The sequence below is a fragment of the Vigna umbellata genome, chromosome 7, assembly GCF_029865625.1.
Source record: "Vigna umbellata cultivar VRB3 chromosome 7, Vumbellata_1.0, whole genome shotgun sequence".
NCBI classification, from domain to species: domain Eukaryota; kingdom Viridiplantae; phylum Streptophyta; class Magnoliopsida; order Fabales; family Fabaceae; genus Vigna; species Vigna umbellata.
Genome location: NC_142171.1, coordinates 20532036 through 20544283, shown reverse-complemented (window position 1 = coordinate 20544283; position 12248 = coordinate 20532036). Strand labels below are relative to the sequence as shown.

General features: G+C 32.7%; 1 protein-coding gene across 1 annotated transcript; it reads right to left on the bottom strand.

Moving 5' to 3' along the window:
- Positions 1–8454: 8454 nt before the first annotated feature.
- LOC148195374 (uncharacterized) lies at positions 8455–11410 on the bottom strand. Its single transcript, XM_088095181.1, has 7 exons — positions 11397–11410; positions 10902–10977; positions 10600–10676; positions 10414–10519; positions 9882–9922; positions 9709–9784; positions 8455–8858 (listed from the first exon to the last, which is right to left on the bottom strand). Exons 1-5 carry the CDS (start codon positions 11408–11410, stop codon positions 9911–9913), a joined length of 285 nt encoding a protein of 94 aa, XP_087951307.1. The 3' UTR covers positions 8455–8858; positions 9709–9784; positions 9882–9910.
- Positions 11411–12248: the final 838 nt, after the last annotated feature.

Genomic DNA, 12248 nt, shown 5'->3' with positions numbered 1-12248 from the left:
GAGATAAAGAGTGAGCCATTTTATAGACTCAGCCTAATACCCTTCCATTCTTCGAAAACGGGCCATCTAACGCATTTAATCGATTAACATAAATATTAATCGATTAATAATGAGTACAACGGCTAGTTTTTCAAATCTGAAACCCCCAACGGCTAGTTTTTCAAATCTGAAACCCCCAACGGCTAGTGTTAATTGATTATTCTCAGGAATAATCGATTAACTAAATAAATCAAATATAAATTACAAGAATCAATCCTAATACATATTTGAGCACTATTACATCAACTTTGATTATTATAAAAGCTTTATAAAATACAGAGATCTTCAATTTGTCTTTATGGATCTTGACTTGTGCAAATCTGTTCATCATCAAAACTTCATCTTTGATTTTTGCTAACATTCTCCCCCTTTTTGATGATGATCAAAAATTCTTCTGATTTAAAGCTTTTAGTAATAATCTGGATAAAACACAACTTATGGAAGAAAAAGTGCATTAGTGAATAAACAGAAATAAGCAAATAAGCTTAAATAAGCTTTAAACACTTTCTCCCCCTTTTTGATCATAATTAAAAAGGTGTGTTTGATGTTCTCCCCCTAAGATAATACTCCCCCTTAATAAAAGCATGTATGCATATGAGCTAAAAATATTTCAAATTTAAAGATTCATTCAAACATACACAATAGGATATTTAAAGTAAATAATTTTAGGATGAAGAACTTATAAAACATTGTTTAAACATACATTGAACTATATAAGATAGGAATTTTAAAGCATACAAAAATATGGCTAGTTTTTCAAAATTGCAAAACTGGAAGGCATTTAAAAATTCAATCCTAAGATATTTCTAAAGATTCTTAGATCTCTTCTAATGTTTACCCCTTTAGATATGCCTCCAACTTCGTAATGATAATCCTCTAGGTTGTTTCCACATTTTGTTTAGATCTTCATCTTGAGGATTGTCATCATTCTTCGCTTCATTTGTTGTCTTCTACAAATCTTCATCATTGCCTGCATCTAATTCAACTGACTCAAGAGGTTTTGCCTCAAGGTCTACAATTTCATCAAAGACAACATGCACACATTCTTCTATTTCAAATGTTTTCCGATTGAAAACTATATGTGTTTTGTATATTAGAAGATATCCAAAAAAAAATAGTTTCATCGGCCTTGGAATAAAATTATCTTAAATTTTGTTTTAAAGAAATTCTAAATATTAAACAATAGGTACCCAACTACTTGTATGGGTCCTTTGGGTTAGATTTAGAAAAAAGAAATCATTTTACAACCCAAACATATCTACCACTTGGAACACCATAACGCTTAATTTTACATTTATTTGAAGTATGACCCTTTTTCATACAATAAAAGCATGATACAAAGTTTGTGTTCCTATAAGTTGTTCCTTTTTCTATCCATGTTCTACGGGTTCTATTATTATGTTTATTTTTAATTTTAGGAACATACTTATTTTTAACAACCTTATTTTCGTTATTTTTACTACATTCTCCTAAGGTTGTGTGTTCTAGTAGTTTCTTCAAATTTTCACAAGAAGCACATTCATCACTACTAGTAAATTTACCCTTTTCAAAAAATAAAACTTTATTTTTCAAATCTTTATTTTGTTCAAAAATATTTTCAAAATTTAATTTTAAATTTTTATTTTCTTCAAGAATATTTTCAAAGTCTGATTTCAAATTTTTATTTTCTTCAGAAATATTTTCAAAATTTAATTTTAAATTTTTGAAATCCTTTTTCAATTTCTTATGAGCTTTATCTAATTTTTCAGATTCTACTATTAAAGCAGCATAAGTTTCATGCAATTCATCTTCACTAATTTGACTATAATTATCAGAATCGCTAGATGTACTTACTTGGCTTCCAGCGTCGTCGTTCACCACTAAACAAATGTTTGCTTCTTCATCAGATTCGCTCAAATCGGAAATTGTTTCGTTGTCATCTTCCCATGCAATGTAGGCCTTCTTTTTCTTGAAGAATCTTTTCTCCTTTTTGTCTTCACTCTTCTTTTGATTTGGGCAGTCTGCCTTTAGGTGCCCCCTTTCTCCGCAACCATAACATTTATAGTGTGAGGAAGATCCTTGATTTTCTTTCTTTTCGAATTTTAATCTTCCTTTGTCTTTTGATTTCATGAACCTGTTGAGCCTTTTTATCATGAGTCTCAAATTTTCTTCTTCGTCTGAGTCTTCATCTTCCGATTTACCTTTGCTTCTTTCAACCTCCGACTTTAATGCCAAACTCTTCTTGTTGTTTTTGGCTTTTGCTTCTTCTTCATCAAGTCTTCCAAGATCTAGTTCATGTTCCCTCAACTTTCCAAAAAGTGCCGCCATAGTCATGGTGTTGAGGTTCTGTGACTCTGAGATTGCAGTCACCTTTGGTTGCCACGACCTGTCTAAAGACTTCAAGATTTTAATGTTTAATTCATCAGTATCAAATGACTTACCTAGTCCAATGAGATGATTGACAATGTTGGTGAAGCGTTTTTGAACGTCGGAAATTGTTTCTCCTTGCTTCATCCGGAACATTTCATACTCTTGAATTAGGGAGTTCTTTCTTGCCCTCTTTACGTCATCTGTTCCTTCATGTGTCACTCTGAGCACGTCCCACATTTCTTGAGCAGTTTTGCAGACAGAAACCCTGTAGAACTCATCAACAGTCAATGCTGATGCAATAATATTCCGAGCTTTTACATCATTCTGAAATCTTTTCTTTTCTTCAATGGTCCATTGACCACGGGGCTTTGGTTCCTGTGTATTGTTAGTAGGAACAGAAGAGCCAGACGCAATAACATCCCAAATTTCACAATCAATAGATTCAATAAATATTTGCATTCTTACCTTCCAGAATGCATAGTTCTCACCTGTGAATAGTGGGGGTCTATTGATTGATGCACCCTCTGCAAAGGTTTGATGTGATCCTGCCATTTGAATGACTATCAAAGCAAGCTCTGATACCAATTGTTAGAATCGCTGCAACGGAATTATTAGCGTGGAACAAACCAAGAGGGGGGTGAATTGGTTATATACTTTTATTGTGCCTTTTATTATTTTTCTCTTAATTTTTCTTACTGGGCGAATGATTAAATATAAATGACAGAGTAAGGGAAAGAGAAAAATTACACAGGTGATTTTATCCTGGTTCAGATCACTAGGATCCTACGTCCAGTCGCTTATCTCAAACAAGATAAACCTTTTCCACTAACACAAAACACTTACAAATATTAGTCACAAAGAAAAACAATTTGTAAGAGTTTAGAAATACCACCTCTCTTGAAACCACAAGAGATGAACTTACACTTCCTTTGAATCTTCACAAAGGATGATACCACCTCTCTTGAAACCACAAGAGACGAACTTATACTTCCTTTGAATCTTCACAAAGGATGACCACCTCCTTCGAATGCTTCACGAAGGATGATTCTCTTCCACGCACTTCCTCGGACACACCAAGGATGAACAAGCTATTCCTCTGTCACCGCAGTAGCACTTCAGGACTTTGCAGACAAGAGTTTCCTTAGCTTCAACAATCTCACAGAGTTCTCAAAGAGTTCAGAGATCTTTTGCACAAGGGAAGAGTTATTTTTGAGATAAAGAGTGAGCCATTTTATAGACTCAGCCTAATACCCTTCCATTCTTCGAAAACGGGCCATCTAACGCATTTAATCGATTAACATAAATATTAATCGATTAATAATGAGTACAACGGCTAGTTTTTCAAATCTGAAACCCCCAACGGCTAGTTTTTCAAATCTGAAACCCCCAACGGCTAGTGTTAATTGATTATTCTCAGGAATAATCGATTAACTAAATAAATCAAATATAAATTACAAGAATCAATCCTAATACATATTTGAGCACTATTACATCAACTTTGATTATTATAAAAGCTTTATAAAATACAGAGATCTTCAATTTGTCTTTATGGATCTTGACTTGTGCAAATCTGTTCATCATCAAAACTTCATCTTTGATTTTTGCTAACAAACAAAACTTGAATTTAAAAAACAATCTGAATTAATTATTTCTGAACTAACATAATTAACAAAATTTGTCCAAATAAACTAATGAAATCAAATTTCAACTAAATGACGGTAGAACTAAAGTGTCTTTCAAAAACAAAACAAAAATAGAAAACCAGAACAAAATAATTATCTAAAACATTCTATCACTTCCATCTCTACCGATTTGAGATATCTAAATACATTGATCTTTCAGAATCAATTATCTTCCGGTAGCTTAGGCAACCCTTTCTTTGCACGCCAAGCATGGTATTTCATACATTCCTTCTTCACTTGTCCAACTTTATTGCAAAAGAAATATTTATCAAACTGTTTTTGTTTCTTTTGTGATGAACCTTTAGAAGCATCACTATTAGGATTCTTAATTTTCTTCCATTTGCCCTTGTCATTTGAGGTACTAGTTAAGTGAGCACTTTCATCCCTTTCTTGGTTCAATCTCTCCTCTTCTTAAACATAATATGAAATGAGTTCATTAAGAGACTATTTCTCCTTCTGAAAGTTATATGAAGCCTTAAATTGTCCAAACTGTATAGGAAGAAAGATTAAAATAAAATGTACGAGTAAGTCTTCTAACAACTCAAGTTTCAACGTCATAAGTTTTGAAGCAATGTTAAACATCTCCATAATGTACTCTCTCACATTTCCTTTGCCTTGATACCTCATGGAAACCAAGCTTTCAAGAAGTCTGCTTCCTTCCGCCTTTTCGCTTTTCACAAAGCGCTTTTCAATCTCAACAAGGAACTCTTTACCTCTTGTAATTTCTTTAGATATAGTACCTCTATAGACCTTTGAAATGTTACGCTTAATGACCATTAAACACATGCAATTTGAACGATCCCACTTCACATATTCTCTCCTCTTGTCAGAGGTACTTGAGTCCTTAAGAGAACGAGGTTTCTCAATCCTTAACGCAAGGTCAAGATCCATGCAGCCAAGAATTATCTTTATGTTCTCTTTCCAATTCTTAAAATTTGTACCATTGAGAATTAGAATTGAATTTAAGTTGGCAGATATAGAAGCCGAAACTGTATTTTATACAACAAAAATAAAGGAATTAAGTTCACACTGTAAAATTAATAATTATATAAATATAATTCAAATAATGGTCTTTCCCATCTCAAGACACCTTATGCCCAATCATTATCAAGTATTTGGACAATAATATTTAACTGTTAGAGGTATCTTGAAGTAATGATCAACATTGATAATAAGAACATGTCCAATAACAAACCTATCTTTGGATTGATTTTATCATTAACACTTAAAACCTTATAATTATCACATGTTACCATCACAAGTGCGTATACAATCTGATCAAATATTAATCTTCCATTAGACTGACCAATGCTCGCATGGATATTGATAAACACGAACATTCATAATTTCTCTATAAACTACTTTAGATAAAAAAAACTCACTTTGGTGATTTCTTACTTATCAATAGTTCATTTAAAAATTATAAACAAAACCAAAATTGAATTTTATTTATTTCTAATTAATTATTAATTTTACTTTAAAGTATTCATAATTAATTATTAATTTTACTTTATTTTAATTTTTTTAAATAATTCATAAAAGTCCAAATCATATCCGCTTAGATCCAAATCCATAGGGAGTTACTCCCTCCACCACCACACATTTCTCCCTACACCTCCCTATTCCTTTTTTGCCCTTGAGTAATATTTAATTTTTGGTTTTAACTTTAACCTTGAAGTTCTGCCTCACTGGTATCTAAGTTAACAGCAATTGACCCTCTAGTCCTCCTCAACAAACCCCCACCCTCAGGGTAACCCCCTTACACTTCTTAACCTTCACTTTCACCAAATTGGGACACCCATTCGCTAATTCCTCCATCTTTTGATTCAAAATAGGACAACTCTTAATACACAATTTCTTCAAAGCCACACATTTAGCAACAATGCAAGAAATTTCAGGATCACACAAAGCCAAACGCTCAAGATTTCTAGCAATTAGATGCCAACATTTCCAAACTCACCTTAATAGTAAACAAAAAAATTAAATAGTAAACAAAAAATTAAAAATTAAATATTAAAGAGAAAACTCGAAGGCCATAACGAAAGTGGGACATCTGTTTGGCCTTCAAACAAATGTTTCACTTCCGTTGTTACCTTCGCGAGCTCCGTTGACGAAACAAACAATGGTGAAAAATAAATAGTAGGACCAACACAACATGCAGTACAACCTAAATGCACATACACATACAAATTAAACTAACAAAGCTACAAATGTGGTGAAGAAAACCAATCTGGGAGATGAAACCTGGACGACGCTCCCAAACGCTCTTCACACCAGGAATCAACCGCCAATGGAAGCAATGAAACCAAAAAAGGAAACTGGAAAGGAGAAGAATGAACAAAAATGAAAGGAAAAGGGCGTCTAATGACAAAAGCGTTTATAAATGGTCAATTTTGCAAGCAAATGCAGTGCTTGTAAATATTAATATGTTTTGTAAAGATAAAGCAATAAACACACAATTGTTTTATACTAGTTCACTCAATCTATACTACGTCCAGTTCTCCTCTAAGACTTCTTAGAGGATTCCACTATAATCTCAACAAGATTACAACAAAATATCTGTACCACTTCTGATTACACCTAGTCATTCTTTATAACACCTGTTACACTAACTAGTTATAGTTTCACCCATTCCTGGTTTCCACTAGACAATACTGGTATCTACCTGATAAGTTGCTTATTTGAGTTTCACCCACTCTTGATTCCAAGTAGACAATCCTGACACCACTTGTTACGTTGTCTAGTAGGTGTCTAACTCAACTGAGTTAATCACAAAGTGTTTGAATTCTCTTCAGAATGTGAAGTCAATAAGATTGTTTACAAGTCTTAGACGATAACTCTCACAGAGAGGATGTGTTTACAATAAAACTCAATCTAATAAACCTTGTAGGATTTTCTCTCTTCTTACAAATGTAAGCTTATGACTTTGTGAAGTTTGAAAGCATATTCTCAGTGTTTGTGTTCTTGCATGAGTATGAGCTTTCCTTGTATCTTTTTCGTTGTTGTGTGCTTATCCTTCTTATTTTTCTTTCCAATGATTCTTCTATTTATAAGCTTCACGAAAAAGATATGTTAGATAATGCTCGTCTTTAAGCTTCAGATCTTCATAGCCTTCTTATAGGTTGTAGCAGCCATAGGTTGAACTCAACATGTCAGAGCAGACATGCTTTTGCAGTACTTTGTCCAAAGTAGGTTGTACGATATCCTCAACACGACTTTTGATGGAGAACATTCCATGAATGTCTTTTTTATTTCTAACATCCACTTTTGACTTGTTCATGATGAAGCGGGTGGAAACTTGTAATGAGCATCTGCACAAAGTAGAGCAGAAATGCATATTGGCAGGTATGTTCTACAAACCGTCTCACATGAGTGTAGTTATTATGTAATGCATTGGATGACAACCATTATTCATTTCTGTATTACAAGTAGCTGAAAAACAGTAATATTTTCATTATTATTATGTAATAGAAATGTACCATACTATGTAGTTGTTAGGATATCATAATTTGTGATTGCATAAATATTGTCTTATAATTCCTTTTTTGTTTGAAAATTATATTCTATGTTTTTTGTGTTGGATTTGATATGTTGATTGTATATATAGGACGAAAAAAAACAAGAAAAATATTTAAACAAAATGCATATAATAGGTTATGGTTGTGACAAAAGTCGAAGAAAAAAAGGGATATTTAGATTCGGTTCAAACCATAACTGGAGATTTAGAGAAAAAAAACAAAAAAACAAACTTCCAGCTTCAGTAATTGATAAAACCAAAGAAAAAAACCCTATGGCAATCAAGGCCAAAAATCCTTAGAATTAATTAATTGCTTTAAATAAAAAACGGGAATATGGGTTTAGTTGCACCCATAACTTAAAGAAAAAAACAATTTTGGTTGTGATGATTCTACTAACCATTAAAGGCCATACACTACAAAAATTTAGATTTTTACCGGGGGTTATTTTTTCCGTTTCCGGCGGTTTTAACCCCCGGAAAGTACGTTACCCGCGGTTAGAAAAATCGTTGGGAAAGGCTGCGTCGCTAAGTAATTACCGGCGGTTTTTTGAAAAACTACCGGAATTAGCGGGGGTTTTGAAAAACCGCCAGAAGTAGCGGGGTTTTTGGAAAAACCGCCGGAAGTAGCGGGGGTTTTGGAAAAACCGCCGGAAGTAGAGGAGGTTTTGCTGAAACCGCCGAAAATAGCTGGGATTTTGAAAAAACCGCCGAAACTAGCAGGGGTTTTGAGAAAACCGCCGGAACTAGCAGGGGTTTTTCAAAAAACCGCCGGAAATGTGTACATATTTTTTTCTTTAGTTTTTGACTGTAATAAAATGAGATTATAATAAAATTAGTTTTATTAACCAAACATAGAATAAAATAATATGAACTAAAACTGAATATTATATATAAAATAAACTATATTGTTCAAATTGTTCAACATATTAACATGTTCATAAAACTAATTGTTGATATATTAAAAAGAAATATTCAATACTAAATTAAAATATAAAAAATATGACTAAGATGTTCATTATATTACTAAAAAAGAAACAATGTCTAATTTTTTAGAGGTTTCTTAGGTGTCCACTCCCTTCAAACTCCTCTTAAGCTAATTGCCTCAGTTCCATTTGGTTGGAAAGAAAACCCAGAAAAACTTCTTCCTAATTTCTCATATGTATCATCATCTTGTGTTTTCCAAACCTGAGAAAATATTCATTCATATAGAGCATCATCTTCAGGTTTTTTTGTTGCATGCAACTTGGCCACGATGACAAAGACAAAAGAACCTGCAATTATGACAGTAAAAACATAACTAGTTTAGACCTTGAAGCTTGAAGCTTTTACATTTGATGGAACTAAGATACAATATTATCTTGAAAATCACCTACTTTTAACGGATAAAATAATCATATACATCTATCCACTTTACCACCCATTTACTCTTACCACATTCCCATTTTCCACACGATTACGATATTATAATAGAATATCTTAAATGACTATTGTTTCACTCATTCATGTAGAAATATAGTTCATCTATACTATAAAGGATACAATACTCAAATGAAAAATTTGCTTACATATATAACAAATTTAGTTTAATTAAGTTAAGTAAAGGTAATTAAAGCTATTTGACAAAAAAGTTGTAGGGTTTTTAAAATATTTAAAACATTATTCAAATGATAAATTATCCAATATCACATGAGTGGATTTCTTTGAATTCTGTGTCTACCAGTAGTACTTTATATATTTTATTCTGACTTACTTTTGCAATTAATTATCAACTTTAAAATTTCACTATCAAATTTAACTGGCCTTACATGTGATTTTCTAGTTTATTAAATGTGAAAACTTATAATAGATATTAAGCATTCAACTTTTTATTGACACGTTGTGAAAGTAGAAGAAACATAGAAGACTTGTGGATATGTTTGTGACCATAAAGCTTTAATTTAAAATGCATTTTTTGGCATAATTATAGAAGTCTTCCAGTATTGATTTGATCCATAATACCACCCTATCATCATTTTTTGAGCTATGTATCTCCTCCATGCTACACCTTTGCCTCTCCTTTTTTTCTATTCTCTATGGATGTTATCACTTTTTTTATTATTTCAATTAAATATTTTGTGATACCTTTAATTCTCTGGTATCATCCTTCTCGGCAACAAAGACAGAGAGTCGTCAAACTGATTGGAAGAAATTTTGGCACCTACTAAAATGAAATCAAATTCCTAGACAAATTACTTATTTATAAACCATGATTTATGATTGAAATAATCATGCAGCCAGAAAAGAAAAAACAACACCTGATAATACACGAACCGCTGGAATGCATTTAATATCTTACCTGTAAAGAGCAAATGACGTTTCGAAATCAATTTGACTCATTTAAATAAATTCAGTTAAAAAGTCATATGGACAACTCTAGAAAACTCTATCAAGAAAACAGAGCAACAAATACTATACTTAAGTTAAAATGTCATGATGCCCCCAAGCTTTACTGTGTAATCATCATTTGAGGAATTTAAATGGATGTTGTATAATAAAGTATACACTCAAATAACCTATACAATTTGAAATATATTTCAGAAAGCAGAAGTGCCTTTTTAAAATATTTTTTGCACCAACTTTATTATTATCCTGATAATGGGCTCTTTGTTCCAGTTATCAGGGTTAGCAATAGCCTCTTTCTAGTATTTGAAATACAATTACAGCCTATATTCCAATCACAGGTCATCGTTTTGAAACATATTCATAATATATGCAGGATGCAGACATGAAAGGCCTCTCTACAATAGGGCAGGAGGTCAAACAATGGATTGGTGATGGAGGTTGTACCACTGTTCTCCGAGGTCTCTGAAACGCATTAAGAGCAACCCAATTTGGAGATTTTGATTGGGATAAGAGAACACTTTTCAAGAAATTGAAGACATTGTTGTTGGAACTATTGTAGAAAATTAATATACAGATCAAATGGAAACAATATATTAGAATATAATTTGAATCAAAACAAGAACAACTTACCAATGTTTCTTAACAAATGAGGTCCACATAGTTACGAGCCGCTTCTGATCCTCAGAAAGACCAAGAAGCTCAAGTTTCTGCATATCAATTTTCTCAATTAATGATTCCTCAAAACATAACTGATTTTGTTGTTTATGGAGAAGAAGTTGAACTTACCTACAGAGAGGAACTATCTCCTCCTCAATGTCACGAGTCCAAAGGGGCACTCCATTTGAACAATAGTGATGGGATTAACAACATGTCCTCTCCTAATAATATACATCCAATTAAAACTAACCTAATTCTAACCAATTCATAATTACCTGGTGCAGAGGGTGATTGGACCTCGAACTTATTCGAACAAACCAACCTAGGGTTTCTGAAATTGCAATTTTTAAACTTTAAAGAATAAAGAGCAAAGTTGGGTCAATATAACTACAAACACAAACCGACATTAATCAAAACTCACTCCAACCTTCGATTTCTCACCGCGTTCAGAAGTCAACGACCAAATCCAATCTCCTTCGACACACAGCGCGATACGAGTGATAGAGAACAAAGAGTGACTCTAATGTGAGTAAGAGAGACCACGACGAAGACGACGCCAATGCTTCAAGGGCTTTTGGAGAAGGTGTAGAATCGAAACCAGTGGTGGTGAGCGCAACTTTGGATTGTGTGAGAAGATAAACCCTAAATCAGAACAAATTTGGTATCGCCGCCGTTTTCTTCTATGGTGCTTTTCGCGTCTTGGAGGATCTGTTCCTCAAAAAAGTAGAACGCCTCTCAGACCATCGGATTCCTCTCCTTCCTTCGCATACCTCGCCACTACCATTCCAACCGTCTGCACATGAGTCCAAGCAAGGAATCGTTGGATTTGATGGTCTCCCAATCTCTAAGAGAAGCGCGCGAGGGAGGGTGGGGTTCCAAGGGAAAAGATAGAGTTGGGGAAAATGATTATGTGCGAGAAAATAGGGTTTGGAGAAAAATTAGAAAAATAAGGGAAATGATGAAGGCACAGAGAGGTGAATAGATATTTCGGGATTAAAACTTATTCTAGAAATAAAAAAAATATTTAGGGGCGGTTTCAGTTATAAACCGCCAGAAAGTTTTCGGGGTTCTAAAAACCGCCGGAAAATAACCTCCCCTAAAATATATTATTTTTGTAGTGATAGATCCTATCTTATTTGAAATAATTATTTAACTTTTAAGGTCTATTGCACTAGTTCTCGTATCAACTAAAGTCTAAAATTCTTGAAATTAAATAATATCTTAGCGGTTTATGCCTCCATTATTAATAGAATCAAAGCCAAAAGCCAAATTATTTTCATCTTTATTTTTTACTTTTGGTTGACTGTTTCAATGTTTTTTTAATAAAGAAAAATGTGGAACTTTTTCTTGGATTCATAACTGAGACGAAAAATCATCTTTTTTTTTTTTTATTTTGATATACCTCAGTTGTAGAACGGGTATAATTGTCGAAAAATAATTGTTGTTGTAAGTAAATTTTAAAGGTTGAAAATGCGAGTTAAGCTATATTACCAAATTAAATACAAATTAAATATAAAAGATTCTAAAAATATTTAAAAACAATGAATAATTAATTAAATTATTAAAAAAATACTAATTTTTGAAGCTACAAAATTATGAAGACATATAAATAAACTACATAA

What these genes read in the sequence shown, in the direction of transcription:
- LOC148195374 (XM_088095181.1), bottom strand. An exon ending in CCAATCACCCTCTGCACCAG is followed by an intron (nt 10,677 to 10,901) that starts GTAATTATGAAT and finishes ATTGATATGCAG; the next exon opens with AAACTTGAGCTTCTTGGTCT. An exon ending in TCATTTGTTAAGAAACATTG is followed by an intron (nt 10,520 to 10,599) that starts GTAAGTTGTTCT and finishes TTTCTACAATAG; the next exon opens with TTCCAACAACAATGTCTTCA.